Genomic DNA, 25,864 nt, shown 5'->3' on the forward strand with positions numbered 1-25,864 from the left:
GGAACCAAGCATGGACAAGGATATTCAAAGGTGGGCAAGAAGGCTAGTTGGCCAGAGAAGGTTCTACAGACTCCATTAGAATGGCTATTTCTCATAGATAAAGACATGTTGTGGGGTGGTTCTGACCTGTCCCTACACCCTGCATGCATGATAGTAACTCTCCCTAACAGATCAGCCATCCCCGGGACATCCTGCAGCACCCGGATGAAGGTGTGGACTCTGATTCTACTTAGACTGCCGCTTCCCCACCGCACAATCTTGTAGCTAACCTCTGTGGGACTCAGTTTCTCCTTCTGTAAAACGGGGAATTAATAGTGTCAATCCCATGGGTTCTTTTAAGTATTGAAGAAGATAATGGGAGCTGTTTCCGATGTTGAAGTTATTGTTGTGGCAGATGACTGCTGGAACATGCTCATGGCGTCCTGTCTTCTCCTTGCTGGTAAGAGCCCAAGGAGACTGGGAGTCAAGCTCTCACTTCCCCTAACTCATCCCTCACCTGATGACTGCACTCCTAGGAGGTCTACAGAATCCCTCTCCTAGTCCCCCATCCCTGTGTTCTGGGCTCTATTTCCTGCACACTGGTAGTCCTCACCCACCTTCTCTTTCTGGCCGTCTGCATCCTGGCATTCCCCTTATACCTGCTGAACTTTCTGGGCCGGTGGAACGGGATATGCAAACAAATACTTCTCCTACTTCTGGGTGAGGTTCATCTCAATGTACCACAAACGGATGGCGAGCCAGAAGCGGGAGCTCTTCAGCAGCCTGCAGGAGCACGGGAGCCCCTCGGGGGAGCTCTCCCTGCTGGAGCTGGGCTGTGGCACCGGGGCCAACTTCAAGTTCTATCCGCCCGGATGCAGGGTGACCTGTGTAGACCCCAACCCCAACTTTGAGAAGTTCTTGATCAAGAGCATCGCTGAGAACCGACACGTGCAGTTTGAGCGCTTCGTGGTGGCCGCGGGGAGAACATGTACCCGGTGGCCGATGGCTCCATGGACGTGGTGGTCTGCACCCTGGTCCTGTGCTCCTTGGAGAACCAGGAGCGCATCCTCCAGGAGGTGTGCAGAGTGCTGAGGGGTGGGGGGAAGGGACGTGGGGGGAAGGGAGGTAGGAGGGACCCATCTTCACTGTGTGTTAAGCTAGATACTTATAGGCTTCCACTAAGGGTCACCTCAGACAAGTTACTTCATTCATTTATTTATTCATTATCCATAAAATAAACATTTAGGGAATGTTGATTAAGTGCAGGATCACAGTATTTCTGTGGTGAGAAGTCAGCTTCAGAGAGGTTAGATGACTTGCACAAAAGCATGTAGCCCAGCGGTTCTCAACCTGTGGGTCGCGACCCCTTTGGGGGTCGAACAACCCTTTCACAGGGGTCACCTAAGACCATCGGAAAACACATATATAATTACATATTGTTTTTGTGATTAATCACTATGCTTTAATTATGTTCAATTTGTAACAATGAAAATACACCCTGCATATCAGATATTTACATTACGATTCATAACAGTAGCAAAATTACAGTTATGAAGTAGCAACAAAAATAATTTTATGGTTGGGGGTCACCACAACATGAGGAACTGTATTAAGGATCACGGCATTAGGAAGGTTGAGAACCACTGATGTAGCCCATACAAATGGCAGGGACAAAACTAAAATGAGGGTGCCTTAACTGCTAGGTTAAGAAGATCTACTAGGCCATGCCACTGCACTGGTGGCTTCTAGGCCCATCGCAGAGTCCAATTTTCTAAAGTTGAGAACAGTGCATCCCCCATAGGGCATGTCAGAACACCTCTTCTCAATAAATGGGAACTTGTAAGCACACAGATAGACATCTTTATTTATGGCATAATTCTTTAGCTTTTACTTTGAACATAAAAGTCGTGTCAGAAGTTAGCCACATACTTTTCTCTAGCCCTTTTCTCCAGTAATAATCATTACTCATTATTGAGGGGGTGGGGGTGCGGAGGGTGTGTGCAGGGAAAGAAAGGAGTTTCTCCAAAGACATTGCAAATGGTATCACCTTTGCGTCTTTGAATAGTGTTGACTTTTCAGTGTTTCTTACTTTATTGTCTATAATTATAAGGCAATGAATCAATGCATCCTAATTGTTTAAAAGAATTCAAAAATTAGAGAAGAACAAAGAAGGGGAAAAAATGAAAGTTCTCCCTTCACTTCTCTAAATCCCACCTTCCTTACCTGACCCCATAGGTCTCTACTATTATGGGTATCCTTCCAGTTTTTTTCTGTTTTAAATTAAATGTTTCCCTTCCTGGTATTTGGAAGTTTTTCTATCCATCTCAAGTTCACTAATATTTACTAAATTTAAAACTCAATAGAGGAAGTGAAAAGTAGAATAAATACTGCTGGATGATAGAGATATTGAAATTCATATTTCTGTTTATAATTAAATTCATATTCTATTTCTATTTGATAATTCGCTATCAACATACCAAAATTATATAGTTATATGACCCCCTTTAACTCAGCACAATCCTATAGCACTTTTTATTTCCTCATGCTCATCACCTCTTTCCTCTCAACCACATCAGCCTCTCCATCCCATATCCTAGTTTGATTGAAATAATCTGTAATTTTAATTTCAACCTATTACTAAGGGTTTTCCCCCTTGCCTTCTATTTCAAAACTCCTTTCTAATGTAGAACATAGTGTAAAAATTAGTTTATCATCATCCATTTATTTACTATAAATTTTACTAGATCTATTGCTCTCCACTGTTTCATATGCTCTTTGTCTTCCCCTATCTTGAGATGTGTGGGGTTTTGTCAAATTTAATTTTTATTTATCTAAAACTAACTCTTGAATAGTTTACTGAAAAATGGTACATAGATCCTTAGAGATCTGAAAATTTCTGTCTTCTACTCTTACACTTAATAACATTTTGGCCAAGATTCTTGGATCTGAGTTCTTTCCCCTGGAAGCTGTTGGGATAATTTAATGATCGTAGGGCTTTCCACATTGCAAATGAGACCTCCAGTGCCAGTCTGATTCTCTTTCCCTTTCAGGTAAACTGTTTTTGTTGTTGATTGTTTTATGTCTGGAAGTTTTTAGGATTTTTACTTTTTTTTTTTTTTTGAAGTTCTGAAATTTCACCGAGATGACTAGGTGTGAATCTTGTTTTTATTATTAATCTTGCTAGGCATTTGAAGAACCCTTTCTATGTTAATGCTCAAGTCTTTCTTTAGCTCAGAAAAGTTTTCTTCTATTATTTCTTTCTTTATTGGTTCTCCTCTATTTGTTCTTTTCTCCTGCCTTCTGAAACAAATATTATTCAGATATAAGATCTCCTAGCTTTAGCATCCTCTTATCTTCTCACTCATAATTTCCATTTCTTTGTAATTTGTTCCATGTTGCAAGATAGTTCCTCCATCTGATCTCCTGAATGACTTTCTCTATCATCCAGTAGTATTTATTCTACTTTTCACTTCCTCTATTGAGTTTTAAATTCAGTACTTTTTAATTGCCAAAACCTCTTTTCTTATTCCAAGACTAAGGGCCCAGTGCACAAATTCGTGCACCTTGAAAGGAACTGTGGGCACCAAGGCCGCGGTGGGCACTCGGCCCATCCTCCATGCCCCCACCGAGCCCCTCCTGCCGTGGGCCCTGGTCCCCTGTCTGCAAGCAGCCCTACTCACAGATGGCACCAGCCCCTGCTCGCACCCACTAACAGTGCAGAGCAATTGGGGCCAGCACCAGCAGCGGCTCCAGTGCTGGCTGTGGATGAGAGTGGGGCCATCGCCGGCAGTGGGTGTGAGAGGCGGCTGCTGGGCCCTGATCACCACTCAGGAGCAGGGGGAGGTGGAGAAGCCCTGAGGGGCGATTGGGGCTGGCAGCCACCGCTCACACCCACTGACGGCACTGAGCGATCGGGCCGGTGCTGGGCCCCGGCAGCATATGCGAACGCCTGGGGGATCGCAGCAAGCAGGAGCAAAGAATTTTCAATAACCACCAGAGGCTCACCCCATGACAGCGACCGGTGCCCTCACTTGGTCTGGCGCCCACACTCACCTGTTCCACCATTCCACTGCAGCCGATGCCTGCCATGTTCTGCACTCTGTCTCCTGCTGCCGATGCCTGCCATGTTCTGCGCGCACGCCCTGGTGGTCAGCGCACATCATAGCAACTGGTTGTTTGGTTGTTCAGTTGTTCCATCATTCAGTCTACTAGCATACTAGGGTTTTATATATACAGATCATTCCTTAGCAATAAATTGTTGAATCACCATAGAAGTATTTTTGTTGTACATTATTTTTAATTTCTACCTCATTTGTTCCATTAAATTGTCCTCAGTAAGAGGCACTTGTTCTGATTGTTCAAATTGGTGTTCTCCCTTCAGGCTGGCAGCAAATGGGCTGGTATGCAGGACTCTTGTCTGAAGAATGGGGAGAGCTTTGGGCTCTTTGGCTGCTCCAGGTATGAACTCACCTCAGGCAAACAGGGTGGGTTCCCTGTAGGGCAGCTACTGTCAGTGTTTAGGGAACTTCTCTCCAGACCTCACAGAGATCCAAGGCTGAGTCCTTTCCTTGTCCTGAGGGAGTGGCTCTACCCCCTCAGGTGTCTCAGGGAGCCTTGACTTTCCTAGACAAACAAGCTTTCCCCAGGCCTTTGATCCCAGGTTTCTAAGAACTCAAAGCTTCTGGTGTGCCTACTCTGGGCTCCAGCAGACACCAGACTTTCACATCTACCCTCATTAGCTGATTAGCTTTTTATCCTATTAGTTGAGTATATCAACAGAACAAAGGGGAAAAGAGTCAGCCTTCTCCACTTCAGCCACCATTTTCACAATGGTCCCCAAATATAGATGGATGGATGGATAGATAGATAGATAGATAGATAGATAGATAGATAGATAGATAGACAGATAGCTTTTTATCAGTTATTCATACACATAGTTTAAAGAGACAAACCACAAGCTTATGATGAAAAATAGCAGCTCTCAGGCATACACAATTTCTACTCCCAAAAGGCTGTCATTCAAGTTTTAAACTTTTATATTTTAAATGTATATACATGTCTCTAAATGGTATATTTATACTACTCTTTCTTGTCTTTTCAGGTTTAGGTGTTAATATTAACTTCCCACTCTGGAAAGTGATAATTTACCTCTTTCACAACCACCCCACGGCCACCACATTTCTCATCTCTCTTCTTCCTGATAGAACTATGTCTTTAATTGGTATTCACAACTGAGCCATGCAGTATACTTCACTCATTCTTTGAACCATGCAATATACTTTCTTACTTTTGGTTTTTCCAGAGTTAATAATGATCTGTATCATTATCACATATATGGATATGGATATAGATATGGATATGGATATGGATATAGATATAGATATAGATATAGATATAGATATAGATATAGATCCCTAAATCATCCCAGACCCTCCTTCACTTGCCTAAACCTCTCACTATGGTCAAACATGTCAAATATTTCTATCAATTTCATCACCTGGGGCCATTTTTCCCAGGCTCTCTCCCAGTTTCCCACCTGGACTGGGTGCTCTCTAGACCTGCTGCATTGCTTTCATCTTGGGATCTCCCTTTACCCTCTTCCAAGGAACCCCCTTCTTTTCTCTTTTGCACTGTACTCCCTGTTTCCTGTATTCTATCTCTTCCTCTTTCTTAGTTTACTAGTTTTGGTAGAGCATAGCCTGCAGCAGCCTTCTGAGAAAGGTGATACAAATATATTGAGAAAATGCATGTCTGAATAGTCTTTATTCTCAAAACAATTGATAGTTTGCACAGCTGTAGAATTCTGAGTTAGAAAATGTTTCCCCTCTAAATTTTGAAGGTATGCACTGTCTTCTAGCTGCCAATATTACTGTTGAGAAGCCTGAGTCCATTCTGACTTTAGATCCTTTATATGAAACCTTTTTTCTCCTCTCTAGAAGTTCATGTAATCTTCTCTATTCCCAGTGGAATGAATTAATGGTATCTGTTGGGAATTTAGTGGGCCATTTCCAAATACAAATTCATGTCCTTCAAGTCTGGAAATTTTTCTGGAATTATTTCTTTGAAATATCTTCTCTTTGAAAATATTAATAAAAGGGAGGTTTTTTTTTTCTTTTAATAGTTTAATCTCTCTAGTTAGCCTTTACTTCCTCCAGATTCTTTTGTTGTTGTTGTTGTCTGAGCTCCAGTTTTCATGTTGGAAGTTCTTGGCTAACTACTCACATTTCCAGAGGTAACACTAAAACTGGGTTGGGAGTTCAGAGCATAGATGAGGCATGTCAATGCTGGACTCACTGTAGCATGAGACAGCTGAACTGTTCGCCTGAAGAAATCCCACTGTCAGCCTTTTGGGTCTTTTCTTTGCAGCTGGGTCTATCTCTGGATCCTGCCATTCCATTGATCTATATGTTTATCCTTTACCAATATTACACACTCCTGATTACTGTAGCTTTATATTAAGTCTTGGGATTTGGTAGCATAGTCCTCCAATATTAAGCTCTGGTGAGGCGAGTCTAGAGTAGTCTTTACTCTGGACTAATTTAGCCCGTTCACTAGGGCATGACCCTTCTGGGGTCTCTGCTGAATTCCCCAGGTGCTCACTGGGGACTCCCCTCTCTCACTGGTAGTAACTTGAATGAGCTCTGAAAATTGTTCAGCTTACAACTCCCAGTCGTTCTTTCCCCAGTGTCACTCTACACACCCGAGACTCATTATTCAACAATGTACTCAGGAGAACCCGTGCAGATTGCTGAAGCTCTCTCTGTGTGGCTCCCTTCTTTCTCATAGCTGGCTTAATAGTCAACTTTCTTAGGTCTAAGTTAGTGTGTTAAAAATCCACAGTTCTCTTTCTGCGTGTCTCCTTTACTACTCTACTCACACAGAATACTCAATTCTGACATTTCCGGGTTTTCTCCACCAAGCAATTCTGTGACACCAGCTAGGCATCCTATACTTTAACTCAATTCTGACACTGTCTACCTGGATATAACCTCAGATCCCACAGGTTAAGGGCTCAGTCCCCCACTCCACTGGGAGTCCAAGCTGTCGCCTGTGCTTCTGAGCAGTTAGTCATAAATCTGAGGTCCCCACAACCCCCTCCTTGGGTTCTATTAATTTGCTAGAGCAACTCATAGAATTCAGGAAACACGTTTATCAGTTTATCAAAGGATATGATAAAGGATACAGATGAACAGCCAGATGGAGAGATACATAGGGTGAGGTTGGGAAGGTCCCCAGTGCAGGAGCTTCTGTCCCTGTGGAGTTGGAGTACATCACCCTCCCACTGTGGATGTGTTCACCAACCTGGAAGCTCTCTGAACCCCATTCTATTGGGATTTTGTGGAGGCTTCGTCACAGCGGTATGATCAATTATTAAGTCCATTTCCAGCCCCTCTCCCCTCTCTAGAGGTTGGGGGGGTGGGGCTAAAAATGTCAAGTTTCTAATCATGACTTGGTCTTTCTGGTAACCAGCCCCTATCCTTGAACACAGCCAGAGTCGCCTCAATAGAACAAAAGATGATTCTAGTGCTCCTATCGCTTAGGAATTTACAAGGGTTTTAGGGGTTCTGTGTCAGACACGGGGACAAAGACAAATATTAGGACGAGAAATGTTCCTAGCACTCTTACCACTTAGGAATTTACAAGGGTTTTTAAGAGCCCCGTGCCAGGAGCGAAGGGCAGAGACCAATATATGTGTTTTCTATTATTTCACAGTTACAATTTGTCCTACTTTCTAGCTTCAGAAGCATTCTGCAGTCATCTCCCTTGCTGTTTTCTTTGTCTTAGGCTTAGTCAGTTCTTCTATAACATATGCATTCCTGAAAATCACCATACTATGCAACAAAACCACAAGGCTTATCAGTGACACATTAAAAAAGATAGGAACCTAATAAAAACAGTAGCACAGTTTTACACATATTACATGGTTAAGAAATACGTAACAAAAATGTCTAAACACTGTTGTACTCCTGGAACTAATATAATATTGTATGTCAACTGTAATTGAGATTTTTGTTAATTTTTTTTATAAATTTTATTGATTTTTTACAGAGAGGAAGGGAGAGGGATAGAGAGTTAGAAACATCGATGCGAGAGAAACATCGATCAGCTGCCTCCTGCACATCTCCTACTGGGTAGTGCCTGCAACCAAGGTACATGCCCTTGACCGGAATCAAACCTGGGACCTTTCAGTCCACAGGCCGACGCTCTATCCACCGAGCCAAACCGGTTAGGGCAATTTTTTTTTTAATTTTTAAAAAAGGAAAGAAATACATAATGACTGCAGTAAATAAGGCATTTTACTTGGGGGAAAAAAAGACTTAAAGTTTGCTTGTGGACATGGGCATTAGAAGGATTGCAACTTGTGAGTTATTGTGACCTGGCGGAAAGGGAGGGTTACCTGAGAGTCCACAAAAAGTTGTAACACCGGATGTGGCTGGGTGTGGGTAATGAACTGAGGCCGCTGGGGATGTTTGAGTTGCGCGTTTTGTATATCCCTACGTGGCTCAGTCAGAAGGGGTGCAGTTTTCTGCATTCACCCGTGTTCTGACCCTCATAGGTGCTCACTAACGCTTGTTGAATAGAGTTTAAATGAAAGTTGTTCTGTGGCCCTGTAATGCCTCAAATGGACAAAATATTTATGTGGACTTATGAAGACCAACTATTTTGAACGGATTCCCATCTCCAGGAGATCCCTTGACTTCCTGGAACATGCAGCTGCCAGGCATCTAGCTGGAATTTCTCCAGTCAACAAGTCCTCAGCCCAGCTAGACACTTCCTACTCAACACCTGGCAAGAGGGAGCCAGAACGCTCTGGGAAAGGCTGCGTTCTCTCAGCCAGCTCTGCAGCTCCCACGGGCCCACTGGCCAGGTTCCAATAAGGACACAATAGTCTCACCAGGTATTTGAACAGAGAGGATTCAATGTAAAGAATTGTGAACTAGGCATAGAGTTGTTAACTGGGACGTTGAAAGAGTAAAAAGAAAACCCTGGGATATCATGGGACAGGCGGAAGCAGCTGCCATAACTAGGGCTGAGGGAACAAAGGGAAGAGGTTGGAACTGTTAACACTTGGACACTGAGAGGAAGGGATCTGACGCACAGACCTCTGAGGAGGGAGCTGGGGCTGGCTGGCACGCGGAAGGACCTCAGATTAGAAGGGCACAGTGAAGCTGATACTCCGAGTGTTGGGAAAACTGCCAAATGGATTCAGCTGCTGCTACAGGAAGGCTCTGTTGGCAGGGAGAAGACCCATTGCCAGGCAGAGCTCACCAGGACAGCGAGCAGAAAGGAAGCCCACGGACAGCAAAGGCCTTGCAGGCTCCCTCTGGCACCCCCTATTGGCAGATCCTAACAGAACCAGTTGGCAAAGCCAACTCCACACCACAAAGCAGAATATGTAAGTGAGGGTTTGGCACTAAGACACAACTTAACTGTCACACCCAACACCTGGGAACCCCATCTACCCCACATCACATCTTTCCTGAGCTGACTGAGCCAACCCATTGTCTTAGCATTTGCCCCCACATCACCCCCCGCGTTTCAATCAAGGCCTCATTGGCACAGCCCTTAAAACAGTCATCTTGGTGTTGGATTTCTGAAGACTTATACGATAAAAATAACTTTGTATCTTCCATTCCTGCCATCATTCCTGGTATACAGCAGGTAACCCTTAAGTGTTTCTTGAATAAGACAGAACTTATATTCAAATATATGCTAATTAAATCGAAATACTTTTTGTATCAGTTATTTTTAAAATAATACTATGCCAACGCTGTTTGAGTGTAGCACTCAAATTAAGTCAACCCTTGCCCTGGCTGGGTGGTTCAGTTGGTTGGAGCGTCATCTTGTACACCAAAAGGTTGTGGCTTCAATTCCTGTTCAGGGCACATACCTCAGTTGCAGGTTCCATCCCCAGTCGGGCCCATATGAGAGGCAATGGATCAATGTTTCTCCTACATCAATGTCTCTCTCCCTCTCTCTCAAAATCAATAAAAACATACTCTTGGGTGAGGATTAAAAAATAAAACCAAATTAGGCCAACCCTTTGGAAAACAATTCATGGAAAAACATATCCATGAAGATGTTCATCATGCATTCTTTATAGAGTGAGAGGAAGCAGCCCACATAGCCGACAACAGGGGCATAGTTGAAATAGTGCCAGTAAGTTATGAAACATTCTGTTCTTGGCTTTAGAGTCAGAAAATCACTGACAGCATTTCAAAATCCATGAGCATACCTTGATTTCTACATGCCATTCTCCCCTACGAGAAACTAAGTTTCCTTAGAGAAATGGTTAATTCCAGGGCTGAGACAGAGAAATCACACGATGAGCCAGGAGCATCTTGTTCCAGAAAGTTAGGAAGTGCTTAAAGAGTGGAGAGAATGTATCAAACACAGAAGCTAGCTTGAAAGGACTCCCAGGACCAATACGCCTGCATTTAAAATCAGAGTTATGGAGACAGTGCTGTATTGTGGGAGACTGGTTATACTTATCTTCAGGGAGGTCAGATAGTGAACCAGACTTGGGAGTCAGAGATACTAGCTCTACCGCTTACTAGAAGAGCCATTTTGGATAGCTCCCCTGAGCTTCCATTTCTTTAGCTCTAATGTCAGGAAAATACCTACTTTGCAATATTATGTTAAGGTTTAAATGAGAAAGAGAAAACAACCTATACAGAGCTGGGCACATACGAGGTATTTCATAAGCAGTGAATGCGTTTATTGTTTCCTCAAGCAAATGGGCAGGTTGGAAAGGTGTAGCAACTTTACAGCTCTAATTATATTTCAAAGAAAACAGATGCACTGGAGAGAGGGGACTAAAAAGAGATGCACTAAAACACTAAACAAAGGCTGTATTCAAATTATGGATAACTTTTCCTTCCCTGTGTTTTCAAATATAATTCACATAGTCTGGTATTTCAATAATAGCAAAGCATATATCATTTTTTAAGGGCAAGTTTTGAGCAAAACCTTCCAAAGATCGGAAAATTATTTATTGGTGGTTAAAATGTCCAAAATGTTACCTGCCTACCTGCCTGCCTTCCTCCCTACATAATTCAGTCCCAAATATATTATAGGGCCAAGGAAAGTAGGCACCCAAGTCCGGGCACAGTGTGCAGTGGGGTGACTTGTCCATCACAGAAGAGGACATCTGAGCTGGGGCAGTGGCTACAGGGGAGATTGGTTTTACACACAGAAATGATGGAAGGGGAACTAGAATAAACTGTGTGGTATGGAATTGGTATTGAAGGTAAGTGTGAACTCACGGTCTTCAAGATAGGCAGACAGAGAGATAAAATACACATGTTTAAATTATGTGTGTATAGATTACACATATACATATACACATATATGTATATCCCCTCTTTCCACATCCATATAGATTATATGTCTTAGATTCTAGAAAATTTCATGTTTACTCAATAAATATATATTTCCACTAAAATCTCATTTTCTTCATGTTGTCCTCCACCTGAACAGGTTTTAGAATCACTGGTCTAGAATCTTAAAGCTTAAAGGCAACATTCTGTTCCTGGCTTACCAGTCAGAAAAATCACTGACATTTCGAAAGCTATGAACATACCTAGTGCTGAGATCTTGGTTTCTAAATACCATTCTCCACTAAAAGGAACTAAGTTGCCTTGGAGAAATGACTAATTCCATGGCAGGGGCAGAGAAATCACAAGATGAGTGAGTCATGACCCTCTTGTTCAGAAAAGTCAGGAAGTCTTAAAGAATGGAGGGAATGTATCAAATACAGAAGCCAGCTTGAAGGGACTCCCACGGGCCAAAGTTGGGACAATCTGAGCATCAAAATAAATCCTATATAATAAAAGCCTAATATGCAAATTATCTCTCTCTCTTCCTTCCCCTCTTCCTCCCTTCCTCCCTCTCCATCTTTCTCCCCCTTCCTTTCTCTGGTTCTTTTCTATGCCTTTGAAGAAATGCACAGTGATTTGCAGTTAGTTGAGTGTGATGTTTAATAATAGAGGTGTGTCCCAAAGGAGATATATTTTAAGCAAGAAAAAAGATATTAAAAACTTATACAGGATTGTGAACTCTGGCTAATAATGCTGCTTGTGACATTCATATTTCCAAAAAAATTGTCACATATAAAGAATTTTGTATATTTATTATTGTGTTCTGGAAAGAGAATCCTATGCATAATAGGACAATTTGCAGTCATTCAACCATGAGTTCAAACAGGAGACCAGTAGTTCAACTGCTCACTATGACATGCACTGACCACCAGGGGGCAGCACAGAACATGGCAGGCAACAGCAACTGCAGTGCTGGCAGCAGGCGGCAGTGGAGGTGCTGCCGCCCCGATGGGCCCTGATGAGAGCGGGACTGCAGCAAGATGGTGGAGCAGGTAAGCAGGTGGCACCAGGCCAAGGCGGGTGTGAGCGGGGGCCTGATCGCCCCGCCAACTGCCCCACAGATGGTAACCAGCAGCAGTGGGGGGGGGGCCTGGCCCCGATCAATCGCCCCACAGGCGGGATAGTGGAGTAGGTGAGGGGGTGGTGCCAGGCCAAGGCGGGGCTGCAGGGCTGGGAGGCTGGGGGCACGAGCTGGAGCTGCGAGTCTGGGGGTGTGAGCTGGGGCCCAATCCATGCAGGCCACCCTGAGGAACCCAACCTGTGCATGAATTCATGCACCAGGCCTCTAGTAATGAATAAAATAGGAGGAATCTCTGAGTCTATATAATCCAATATAATAAAGAGCTAATATGCAAATGGTTGTCATGCCCTTGTGCCCTTGTGCCCTCATACCCTCGTGCCCTCGTGCCGGGACCAGGGCACATGAAGCTGGGCAGGGGGACCTGAGGCTGCACCCCCTGCCCTGCAGGGCTTGATGGGGATGGGGCTGGCTGGGTCTGAGTCTTGCACGATTTTGAGGTGCATGCAGGTGGCCAGAGACTTGACTCTGGGTCCCACGGCGCACCCCAGGCTCTGACAGGAGGGAGATTTTCATATACATTTTACTAATTTTCTTTCATCTCTGACACTTCTATTATAAAGAAAGGGCAAATAGCAATATTAAAATATTTTCTCTAGTTAATTCCCTTTTAATGTGCACAAATTTCATGCACTGGGCCACTAGTATAATATGAATAAATAAATCTATCTATATAAAAGCCTAAGCAACTAACGACCAGTCGCTATGACACACACTGGCCACTAGGGGCACGCAGGAACTGCCCCCTGGTGGTCAGTGCGTTCCCACAGCCAACCTCCTGCAGCTGGCCAACCTCCCCCAGTCCCTCCCCCGAGCCAGCAGGCCCCAATTGGCCTTGATCCAGACTGGGCAAGATGGCCCAAATGGGCCTCAATCACTGGCCAGGCCGAGGGACCCCACCCATGCAAGATTTCTTGTACCAGGCCTCTAGTGAATAAATAAATGTGAAGATGATAAAGGGGGGGTTTCCCATACAGAAGATACCAAGTAATAAATGTAGAGGTAATAATGTATTTGGCAACCATAGCAATAATTAAGCCAAGATACATCAGCAAAGATAGAACTAGTGGAAAAAATCTGATATTTCCATGGTCTTAAAGTATCTCTCCACAAAACGCATTTTCATTACAAAGAGGAAAAAAGTAACTCACGGGGGAGAAACCTGGCAGACATCATCTCAAGTCACCAAAGTTAACATCACCAGTGATGGAACAAATTGAAATTGTGCCCTGCCTGACAGGATACACTAGGAAGAGCACAGCACCACTTCCGTGGTCTTCCTGCCAGAAATGTATAACCTGAATCTAATCATGAGGAAACATCAGATAAACTCAAAGTGAGGGGCATACTGTAAGGCAACTGGCTTATCGTCCTCAAAAGTGTCCAGGTCACAAAACTCAAGACTGAGGCACGGTTACAGACTAAAGGAGACTAAGAAGGCACGACCACCAAAGGCGATAGATAGCACAGGATTCTGAACTGATGCTTTGGCTGTGAAGGGCATTATTGAGACAACCGGCAAAACTTGAATGGGGTCTGAGGGTTAGATGGCAGTCGCATGTCAATGTTAATCTCCTGATTTTGATGACTGTAATGTGGTTGAGAGAGAGTGTGTCCTTGTTTGTAGGGAATACACATTAAAGTATGGGGGTGGGGGACATCAAATGGTTCCCCAAAAAGTTCTTTGTACTCTTTTTGCCACTTTTCCATAAGTTAAAAATGATTCAAGAGAAAATAAAGTCCAAGAGGTTTATTTCAGCTGTGGCCAAAGCTCTGACTCTTTCTTTATCTCACTGAAAACAAAGGCTGCTGCCAGTTTGGTCAGCCAAACCTGTTCGTCCTGACAGTCAGGGACAGCCTGCCAGGTGTGGGCTGGGCAAACAGCTCTGTCCAGGGGATCAGAGGCCAGGCCGGAGAGCTGGAGTGCAGGCTGAAGGCCACGGCTTCCACCTCAGCACTGAGCACTTAGGAGGAGTTGAAAGCTTGCGGCTCCTGGGGCCTGGGGCAGGAGGAAAAGCAACCCAGGACTCTTCCCACACCCCGGGAGCCCCAAGAGAACCAGGAGAGGGCTGCCCTGGAAGCCGGGGTCCCAGGGGGGCGGTCCCTGAGGGCTTATGAGGTTTGGTTTCCTTCCCTCCCGGCCAAGCTGCTGCTTCATTTTCTGCATATTTTAACAGGTTTCATGTTTTCCCTGAGAGAGTTCTGCAAATTTCAAGCATGGAAAGGAATCAATGTTTGTTGACACCTATGTCCTCTGTGCAGCTGTGAGCTGCTACAAGGCAAGAGCCGTGCGGCGAACCTCATGTCACCGTCTCACCCACTCCTCCCAGTGCCTAATAAGGGCTGGTCGCAGCAGGTGACTTCTGTGTGTGTCTGACTTTTCTGCATGTCTGGGCAGCAAAGATAAGCCCCCATCACCCCACCATTTCCCTCCACTTTCCTACCTGCAAAGGCCCACTGAGGCACCTCATCCTAAATCACATCGCCCATATGAATATCCAGAATGGTGTGTTTAGTTATCTGTCCTAAGAAGCCAATAAGTTCCTGGCTTCCGAGAAGACAAGGCTCCTAGAAATAAGAAGTCAGGCTTTGGAGATACGTGTGCTGTGGCTAAAATTTTGACCATTGCAAGGCACAGAGACCCTCATCCCCACTTTGGCCCACCCCAGGCATGAGTGCTGTCCATTGTGCTGAACAGTCACAATTTACAGCAATGGGAAAGGACAGACCCCTGCCCAGAGTCAGGGTGTGGGAGAGTTCAGAGCAGGCATTTCCATGTCTCAGATGTTCACCAAAGCCTGGAAAAGCTCATCTGAGTCCTCACTGGAGACCGCTGGGATCTAGATGAATGAGAGGCTCTCAGGAACCAGACAGGTACCTGGGCCTGACAAGCTGGCTTCAGGAGCTCTAATGAAGATGAAGGAGTCCCCAAGTTGGGCCCAGGCCCAGGGCTAGAGGTCCTGCCCCAGCAGCAGCAGCAGCAGCAGCAGCAGCAGCAAGGCTTTCTAGGTCATCCCTGGGCCCTTTCAGGCTATTCTATCTGAAAAGCATCTAGATATCACAGAGCCTGTGTCAACAACGCTGCACCCCACAGGCCTGGGGGTGCTCAGTTCCGCATCAGAGGCTCCCCTTCCCACCTCCTGAGATCCAGCTACTGGAACAGGGTAGCGTGATACGGTGGCAACCAGGCATGTGTCTGCTCTTACCTGGGTCCAGCATCTGACCCCAGTGTGAACACCCCCCGTCCTGACCTGGGTCTGACTCATGCTTCTAGAATGGACCCTGAGGATCCCTGGTGCCCTGCAGTAGCTGACTCACAGCTGGTCCAGGGGTAGCTGCAGAAAGGGCTCCAAGCATCCCTTAGGGAGGAGTTATCTGTGGTTCCAAGAACTCAGCACGTGTATCAGGCACGCCACCACATTTCTTTGGTATCATGACCCTGTGTGGGATTTCTACTCTTTTCTAGAAAGAAGGAACGGGAAGTTCAGAGAGAATCATGCAGAGGTGAATTCAAAGGCCAATCTCCCAGCACTAAGCACAGCACCACTTACTCTCAGGGAACCCCCTGGGCCAGACAGCACCACTCCTGGGAACCGGCCTTTGTTCGCTTATTCCTCCAGGCAGCATTTATCGAGGGCTTCCTGCACTCTGCTTTGTGCCGGCTTAGTCCTGGAGGGCAGCCTGCAGGAGGCCCACTCAGCTCTCCTGAAGGAGCCAGGCTTAGCTGGGAAAGGGGGCACCCAGGCCCACCAAGGCAGAGACAGCTGCTCCATGCCTGCTGGCATGTTGCCTCGGTGGCTGGACGGGGGCATCCGTTGGGCAGTGTGCCCCTGCACCCAGCAGGAGCTTCAGGGCAAGAGGTGTGCGTGCTCGCCACTGGCCTCGGCCTCCGGTGGGTGGGCAGGTGAGGGAGGCAGCCTCCTCTCGTTGCTGTGGCTTCAGGTGTCTGGCTGATGTCAGACCTGAGGAATGCATGGGACTCACTGTGTCTGGGGCCCAACTGGGGGCTGAGGCATTTCTTTAAAAGCTTATAAATCACCAACTACTTCCACTTTCAGCCCCGCCCCACCCCTGGCCTAGAAGAACTCCACACGTACACAAAAACAGCTTCCCCCAGGCCCTCTGTGCTACTCGCATGTGACCATGGCATTGCAGATCCAAATGGTCACCCTCCTGGGGGTCTCCTACCCCCCCCCACACTACAGTGAAAACATGTGTACACATGAGCCTGTCACGGCAGGGAGAGCGCCATGCACACACTCACAGCCCTTCACCCCTTCGCACACACAGCCAGCTGTCTTCATGCTATTCCCTGCTCACTGGTGTCCCCAGGTACAGATAAGCTCCTACTTAGCAGAGCCCTCAGGCTCCTCCAGGTACCCCCAGAAGCATGTGCCTTTCCACTATCACATGCGCTCTCATGTGTACACACTCACAGGTGCACAAAGGATTTACACACAGGCAAAAGCCTGCAGAGCCCACATGCCATTCACACACTCGTGTGTGCACTCTACACCCACACAGACACAGACATGGATACCGGCAGGATGTACACACTCAAATCACACACCCACACCAGACACTCACATGTGTGCATGCATGACATACTAGGCCCTAGTGTCCACACACCATTCACACACTCATGCAACTAGGTGGGACCTGCAGGGTGCCTGGGCTGAGAATATGAGCAGGGAGCCAGGGATTGCAGGAAGCTGCAATCCCCAGCCTCACCTCCAGGGGCCGCTGCCCAGCCCACAGTCCCAACCTGGGCTCTGAAGGGCAGTCCTTGGGGCACAGTCCTCCCACCACCTGAGGCAGTAGGTGGCACCATGAGGCCTCCAGCTGGGCCCCTGCCAGTCTTCAGGAAGAGACTCCCTGCAGTGGGTGGGATGACCTCCTGCTCCAAGAGGGGAGAATGGCAGCTCTGAGTGGGGGCCAGTGAGTGAAAGAGAACCAGAGGGAAGATGAGGAGGTACTGGGGGGGAAACAGAGGGGATGGGAAGGAATGGGGGGAAGGAGAAGAAAGAAATGGGGGGAGATGGAAAAGATAGATGAGGAGGTACTGGGGGGGAAACAGGGGATGGGAAGGAATGGGGGGAAGGAGAAGAAAGAAATGGGGGGAGATGGAAAAGATAGTGCCAGAGATGGAAGGGAAACTTTAGAGGGAAGAAGGATGGGAGGGAGGTAGAGAGAGGAGGCAGAAGAGCAGGGGAGAGAGGATGCACGGAGGCAGTATGAGCCCCAGTAAGCGCCTTTTCCAGTCACAGGAACCCATAGGGGTGGGCAGGGGCGTGAGGGGGTAACCCTTTCCCTCTCTCTCCTGGGCTGTCTGAACCACCCTCCACCCTGCCCCCACTGGCAGCAATCCCCTGAGGGATGTCCTCGACCTCAGCACCCTGGCCAGCCCCAACCTGACACCTACCTGACACCCACATGAGGACAACTTCCAACAAGACCCAGGTGGCAGGTGCCGGAAGCAGGAGGCCACTGGGACCTGAGCATCTCTCTTCCCGCTCACTCAGCTCCTGGGCCTATTGCTCCTGTCCAGGGCTCTGTGGAATTGGAAGATGAGCTGTGGAAGGCAAAGATGTAGAGACTCTCAGAGCTTGGTGAGTCCAGGGTTCTCACCCCTTTGTGCCTAAGCCATCACCCACCTTCCCTTCCTTCCAGCCCTGGGGCCTGGTCCCATTCTCACAGCATTGGGACAGGATTGGATGGTAAGCCTGGTGAGCTGAAATGTTCTAAGAGCAGGTTACAGAGGAGATGAGGGGGCCTTGGGCCCCGGACCTTGTCCAGCGGCCCTTCACCCTGGACACACCCCCCAAACCCCGGCCCTCCAGCCCCTCCCAGAGCCATCCCAGAGCTTGGTCATCATGCCCGCAGCCCCCTCGGGCCATTCTGCGGCCAGTGGGGGCCTGTTGGGCCACAGGCTCTGCCTCTCCTGGTTTCCGTGTCCCAGCCCTAGGCCCAGATGGGGAAACAGTTAGTGTCCCTTAATGGATCACTGAGGGCCTATCCTGTCTGGGGGCCTGTGGAGCTGACCAGACTTTGAGGCCTAAAGGGAGGAGTTGGCAGAGCCAAGGCCACAGTCAAGCCCCTGGCCTGCTCTTCCTTCAGCACCGCCCTGTGCCTCGCCTCCCGCTGCAGCCGAGCGCTGACTCAGGCCTGCCCTCTATCCCACCCACACCCACCGGGGCTCCAAACCGCCTCCCAGCGGAGTCCCAGCCCTCTCACCCGGCAGGACCCCTCCGCCTTCAGCTCCAGAATCACACACCCACTCCTCAGGCATCCCACCCCCTCTCCATCCCCAGAGGCATGCCAGCCCCCTCATCGCCCTCCTCCACGAAACCCGGAGTCAGACACGTCCTTCTTCATCCCCACAGCACTGCAGCCCCTGCATCTGACCACGTCTCTCTGCTGCTTAAAACCCTTCAATGGTCCCACCGCCCCTGGAGACAGTGCACACTCCTCACTGTGGCATTCAAGACCCCTGTGTACTTTTCTGGCCTCATCTTCTCCCAACACTCCCAAAGCCGTCCACCCAGTGTCTGCTCTCCAGCACACAACTGCCTTCAGGTCCTTCAGGTCCCCACATGGGGTCGAGCACAGCCCTCGGAGCTCCCATCATTCCCTGTGCGCCCCCCTCAACCCCTGTGTGCCCCCCTCAACCCCTCCAAATGCCTGTCTGAATCCCCTCCATGCAGGCAGGACCAGTCAATCTTTGCCAATTGATTACCCTCAGCACCTGACAACTGCTGAGCTCCTAGTAGGTGTTTTATAAACATCATCTAATAATTATTAGATTCTAACTCTTTTTTTAACCCTCCCCAGAGGATATGTTTTATTTTCATTGGTTTTTTTAGAAAGGGGTGGGGGGAGAGAGAGAGAAACGTCGATTTGAGAGAAACATCCATCAGTTGCCTCCCATACACATCCCAACTGGGAATTGAACCCACAGCCTTTTGGTTATGGGATGATACTCCAACCAACTCAGGCACCTGACCAGAATTAGACTCTAACTCTTTCATTGATAGGGTGTCTGGCCCCCTCTCCACCAGTGCTGGCCAAGGAGACCCTCAGTGGGTAAGTGGAGCTCGGCTTCCCCTCAGCCCTCATTCTCTTGCTCCTTCCCTGCCCCTCTTCACGGGGTTCACAAGCAGCAGCAGGGTCACCGCAGCACCTGAGGCCCCAAGACTATCCCTGGGAGAGTTGGCTTGGCAGCCCAGCTAGAAGAGTGGGGGCACACTTTGTTGACACAGAGCTCCCTGCATGCCTAATCCCCTCGGACAACGTAAGGCCAATGGTCAGTCAAGAAGGCCTGGCCACCCTAACCAGTTTGGCTCAGTGGCTAGAGCTTCGGCCTGCGGACTGAAAGGTCCCAGGTTTGATTCCAGTCAAGGGCATGTACCTTGGTTGCAGGCAAATCACCAGTAGGGGGTGTGCAGGAGGCAGCTGATCGATGTTTCTCTCTCATCGATGTTTCTAACTCTCTATCCCTCTCCCTTCCTCTCTGTAAAAATCAATAAAATATATTTTTAAAAAAGAAGAAGAAGAAGGCCTGGACCCCTCACCACCACCACCACCTCCTACCTGCAGGTCTCTGGAGCTTCTGAAGAGCCACCCAGCTACCCAAAGCATGACATTACTCTCTTCTCAACAGCTTTCCCAACTCCTTCACTTCCTGGCACAGCTAGAGCAGGGGAATGAGGCATGTGGGCCCTGCCCTAGGAAAGTGAGGAATGAGCCTGTCACTCAGGGCCCAGACAAACCCAGGGACAGAGGCAGGCCAGGAGGCAGGCAGGTGGATGTTCTTGGATGATAGGAGTGACCCGGTAATAATGGCTACCCCTCATTAAGCACTTACTAAGTACAAGACTCCAAGCTAAGCTATTTATAGATGCTTTCTCAGTTCATCCTTCCCATAAGTCCATGGGGGTAGATATCATCTTTATTTTACAAATTGAAAAAGGAAGCTCAGAGAGCTGTAGCAAGCTGTTGGGCATCACACTGCTAACCAGTGATGGAGCTGAAATGCAAGTCCAGATCTGCTGGCTCCAGAACCCATACCCTTCTCACCCCATCTCCTGACCACTCCAAAATCTGGGTGAGGGCTTATTACTTGCATTCCAAAAATGCCTTGAGGGATCCCCATTGCCAATAGCATAACCTCTCCCATCTGAGGCCCCCCACCATCTGGCCCCTGCCTGCCTTTTAGCTGTCACCCCCATCCACACCACCACGCCTCAAATTTCAATCTTACCACTTTCCAAGTTGAGCCCTCTGAGCTCAGCTTCTGCTGTTCACTCAGTCTCAAATGACGGCCCCATTTTACAGATGAGAAACACAGAGGATTAAGAATGCTAAGTAGGTAGCCCAAGGTCATGCAGCAATTGAGCCTGGTTAGAACCCAGGTCATTAGAGCATCAAGTAATAAAGCATTAATTTGTGTTACAGACAATTAGGGAATGGGAATTAGCAGAACATGCTGTTAATGGTGCAGAAGAAGGTAGAGGAGAGGAATCAGGTAGGTTCTGGAGTGGAGGAGGGCCGGGCTAGGCCTTGAGGAATAGCAAGGCCTGGATTGGTGAACTTGAGAGGGGGAAGCATGAGAAAAGTACAGAAACAAGAGAAAAAAGTGAGGGAGAGAGAGGCTTGTCAGTATGTTACGATGGAAAGGGCTGTGGAACAGGGGTCAAGAGACACACAGTGTCCCCAAAATATTGAGTGATCTTGGGCAAGGCCTCTCCTCTCAGTGGGGCGCCTTGTCTGTAAATGAAAGGTCTGAGCCTTGATGGTCTCGGGAGTTCCCTACAGCACTGACATCCCAGAATTCCGCATGTGTTGCCACCGCATCTTGAAACACGGGATCTGACCCCAGACCCACTGACATGGGCAGTGGCTTGCATGCCCAGATCGGACAGGAGCCAGCAGTCAGCGTGGCACCTGACAGGTCACACCCAAGGGCTGGCCCCGGTTACATGCCAGGAGTCACCACGCATCCCTCGTCTCCACGCATTCTTGCTATAAGCATGCGGCGACTTGCTGCAGTGGGTCCAGTCCTGCAGAAGCTGGGACACAGGGGTGAATGAGTCAAGGAGGGAGTGTGGGCTCACAGACCAGGAATGGCATATGCCCACCACGAGCTAAAATCCTAGACCCAGTTCATCCTCAGAAACGGGGAAGGGAATGGGGGTCCTTGGATAAATGGCAGAGGAAATGCCTGTGAGTGAAAGTGGGGATATCGGGACTAGATAAGTGGTCTGTCTGCCAAATTAGAGGACATTTGGGGAACAAGAAGGGTCCCCCAATCAAGACAGCATTGCACCCACATAGAGAGTACCTTCCAGACCATCAGTAAGGGAGCCCGTGGGTGCCTATGGTACAACAACACAGGTGCAGCCGAAGGGCTCAGAGCCAGCTGGGGGCAGAAAGTGCATCTCGAGAGCCTGGACACACGTATGTGTGCACCTACACACACACACACACACACACACACACACACACACACACACCTGCACGAAGACCCCCAAATCAGGTGGTCCACCTCCCCACCTCCAGACTGAGCCCTTCAACCACTCTCCCTCTCGAGGAACATGCCCTTCCTGTGACCACGACACACAGCGGGAAGCCGCAGGTCTTGCTGCCTCGCCTTGCTTCTCGCATTGCCGTTCTGATGTGCTTGCTTCCTTCCTGACTCAGGATGTGTCAACCAGAAGCAAGCCCACCCACCCTGCGTGACGGACTCCCACCCCCGGAACAGGAACTCACCTCTTATCGTTTCTGCCTGTTTAACCTCCAACTCTTGCCCTCAAGCACCCGATCTTGTTCACCCCTGAACCCTAAATGAAGGTGTGAGGAAGCACCCCAGGGGCCCAACCTCCCTGGACTTGAAGATTGATGCCAAGCTGGAGGCTCAGTTGCAGGTACCAGCTTCCCTGCTTACTGGCTGCCAAGCCTTCGCCTGAATTCCATGCTCTACAAGGTCATGGTGAAGATCACAAGGAAGCTGCCTACAGAGCCCTTCGCACAGAACGGGACACAGAGGAAGCCCTCCGTGAGGGGAGCTGCAGTTATCACTAACATGTGTCCTTAATTTCAGCTCCCCTCCCCTTACCCCACCATCCCATCTCTTGAGTAGGAAATCCTTCTTGACGTCTAATGTCAGCCTTCCTTCCATGACACTCGGCCGTGTCCCACCTTTGTTGGAATCTGGGGACTGAGGTGGCTGAGACCACACTGGCTGGTTGGAGAAGCTGCCTCGCTGGAAGCGGCCAGGAGGGAGATTACAGAGGCGCCAGGCCTGGGCTCTGCCATGCACCTGCCGCGGCTCCAGCGGAGATGGGGGGCCGGCCAACTTACCCCGCCCCATGATCTCATGGCTGCGTTTGCCAGGTGCTGGCTCAGGGAGCAGGTGCTGACAGCGAGGCCTGGGCACGGAGCCCAAGAACGAGATGTGAGGGCCAACAACACAGTTGTCCCCACAGGGCTCTGACCTCCACGTATGGTCTCTGGCTAGGATCTAGGGTTCCTGCACCCAGGCCCCTTCATGCTACCCAATAGCCCCCTCCCCCCCACCCCCCGCTGTGTACCGCTCCCCAAAGGACAATGAATGAGGGGAGGAGGGGCTCCCTCTTCTCCAAGGATCAGTCTCTGCCTTCCCATCCCTTCCAGTGTCTCTCTGCTCCAAACTGCTGGCCCTGAAGGATGCTGTTGTGGCGAGTTTGCCAGACGGGAGATGAATGACCAAGTGCTGTCATTCCTGAGGCTGCTGCAGACACGCATCTAAGTGTCAGTTATAAAATGACTCTGAGTCTCAAAGAGACACCTCTGTCCCAGTTTCGGGGCGTCCCTAGAGGTGAGGACAGACCAGGAGTCAACCCCAGCCCCAAAGTTCTCCTGTGTGCTGGTCCTTAACCCCTCCCCACCTCACTCTCTCCCCATCACATAAACTCTGTCCTCCCCTCCTGACTCCCAGCCCCCAAGTCCCTGCCTGAAGGAAGCAGGGCGCTCTGAGCACCCAAGGTTTCTCTCCGCTGCTCAACCCCGGGCCCAGCCCTGTAGCAGCCAAGCACAGGACAGGCCGACTGTGGGCCCCCCATCCACCCTATAGGCACCCTGACCCCCTTCCAGGGAGGCACTCAGCCTTACTAGCGTCCCCCCCACATTTCTCCCAATCTCCAACTGCCCCCAGCCACCCCCCACACTCCTCCCTGATCTCTTTCCCCAGACAACCCACAGAGAAGACCCCTGGATGGACCACGTGCCAAACTGGGCCAAACTCCCTGGAGAGGAAGACCTGTCCCAAGACTGCACCACATTTCCACGTCATCACCAAGGGGCACCAAGGGGTTAGGCAGATGTGCGGCGGGACAGCCCCCGCCCAGGAGGCAGGGCACATTCCCAGGGTGCCAGGTCACTGAGCCAGGGACCAGGAATGCTTCCGCCAGGATGTAGGTGCCTGCTGCTCCCCTCCTGCCCCCACCCCACTGAAACCTGTCCCTCCCCATCCTGCTCCACACCCCCTGCTCCGGGAAGCCTCCCCAGCCAACCCCACCCAGTTCTTCGCACCGCTTGCCCCGCGTCCCCTCGGCGCTTGGGTCCAGCGTTTTCCCCATATTCCTGTGCCCTTGTTTATACATTGTTTTGCACATGTTCTCATAAAGCCGCATCTCCCATGGTCATCGCAGGTCGTGAGTCCGCAGTGTTAATGAGACCCATTTTGCTAGAGGATTAGTCCCTGCCCTTAAGGAGTGCCAAGAAGGCTCTGGAATCTAAGTCACATCTCTCTTCCTGCATTTTTTTTTCCTCTTGATAATCAAGCAACTGAAGAAACTCCCAACAGTAAGCAAGCGTCTCATGTTCTAGTTCCCGCCTGGCTGCCAGGGAGGCCCCAGATAAGGACGTATCAGGGCAGGAGTCTCTGGGGAGTGCCTGGACGAGGCAAGCTTCTCTTCGAGGGAAGCTTCTCCCTTTGGAGCACTGCAAACCCTTCTGAGACCAGGTGCCCTCTTCCCAGCCTCTGCAACCAGGGGCAATGCCGTGTCCCCACCAGCACGCTCGCTCGGCCTTTCCCTCAGACGCTGCAGCCCACTGTGGGGAGAGATGGGCCTGGGGTTGAACCTCAGCTCTCACACTTCCTAACTGTGTGGGCACAACTAAGTGCTCTGGACCTTGATCCCCTATCTGTGAAATGGGCACAATAAGAAAACCACTTGAAGAGAGTGGGAAGGGCTGGAGTTGGTGTCTGTAAATCAGCCTGAAGCAGGCACTGCTGCATCCCCATTCTGCAGAAGGGGACACGGCAAGTCACTTCAAGGTCACACAGCTAGTTCCAAGGGCGCATTCCTTAACCCAGAAAGCCTTCCGTGAGTCCCTGCTGAACCAGGTGGATACCAGGCTTATCTGCTTATCTAGATAAGCTTCTGGGAGGAGGAGGCAGGCCAGTGAGTGGGAAACAACAGTAGGACGGAGTAGGTTCAAAGCTACGAGAGGCTGAACAAATTGCTTCGGACTCATAGGAAGGGGCCAGCAGCCCCTCCCCAGCTCCTCCCTTCCTAGTTGAGAAGACGGATTTAACTTCATTTCAATAATAAAAGACATGTTTGTGGTGTCCACGAAAGAGGCTTCAGTGGTGGGACTCCACACAAGGTGGCTTGTACTGGACTCTGTGAACTCCTGGGCTGCCCAGACGCCCTCAGCTCCAGACCAGAGCAGCCCAGGTGCAGCTGCCCAGCTGCAGGGAGATGGAAGCAGGGCCCAGACCCGGGCTCCCGCCCAGGAAGGCTACCAGCCAGTTGAAATTCCCAGCCCACCCGGAGGGTTGTCGGGGAGGGTGGGATTTATGGGTCTCCTCACCCCCAGTGGGAAATGTGTTGAGCTCAACAACATCTCTCTGGCCACAGGCCCCAGTGCTCCTGTGGCTCTAAATGATGGGGCAGAAGCCGGGTCATTAGGCAAGAGAGACTGTCATTAGTGCAGGTGATGCCACCGCTGACAGACAATGGCAAACAGTCATTAGCGGCTGTGTCACAGGGTGAGGCAATGCTGGCGGGCGCAGGGATCCGGCTCACCCCCCTCAGGCTGGCGGAGCACACGCTCGCACTCACATGCTTACATACTCAGATGAGAAAGCACACGCTCTCCCACACTCACCTGTCTTCACACTCACACACAGAAGTGGAAGTAGACACAGACATACATTCTCACACACACACACACTCACACACACACTCACACACACAGAGGCTGAACGGACACACTGCCCAAAGACACCCCATACAGCAGGGGAGCAGGGCCCCTGGGTCCTTCCACAACCAGGTACCCAGACACTCAGACATCCCCCCTGCCCTGAAAGAGACACGCAGACCCTCAAGGGTCTCGGAACAAAAAGACTCTCAGACGCCCCCTCCCATCCCACTGGCTCCCT

The 25,864-nt window shown here is 49.3% G+C and overlaps 1 protein-coding gene and 1 pseudogene across 1 annotated transcript; both read left to right on the forward strand.

The window, feature by feature from the left end:
* The first annotated feature begins 354 nt into the window (after nt 1–354).
* Nucleotides 355–22,403, forward strand: LOC102263111 (annotated as a pseudogene).
* A 210-nt stretch (nt 22,404–22,613) lies between these two features.
* LOC102263410 (chromosome unknown open reading frame, human C12orf80) lies at nt 22,614–22,930 on the forward strand. Its single transcript, XM_014542020.1, is given in 2 exon segments — nt 22,614–22,737; nt 22,740–22,930. Coding segments are annotated over 2 exon segments (315 nt in total).
* The last annotated feature ends 2,934 nt before the right edge of the window (nt 22,931–25,864 follow it).

The sequence above is a fragment of the Myotis brandtii genome, unplaced genomic scaffold (genome assembly GCF_000412655.1).
Source record: "Myotis brandtii unplaced genomic scaffold, ASM41265v1 scaffold29, whole genome shotgun sequence".
Lineage (NCBI taxonomy): Eukaryota > Metazoa > Chordata > Mammalia > Chiroptera > Vespertilionidae > Myotis > Myotis brandtii.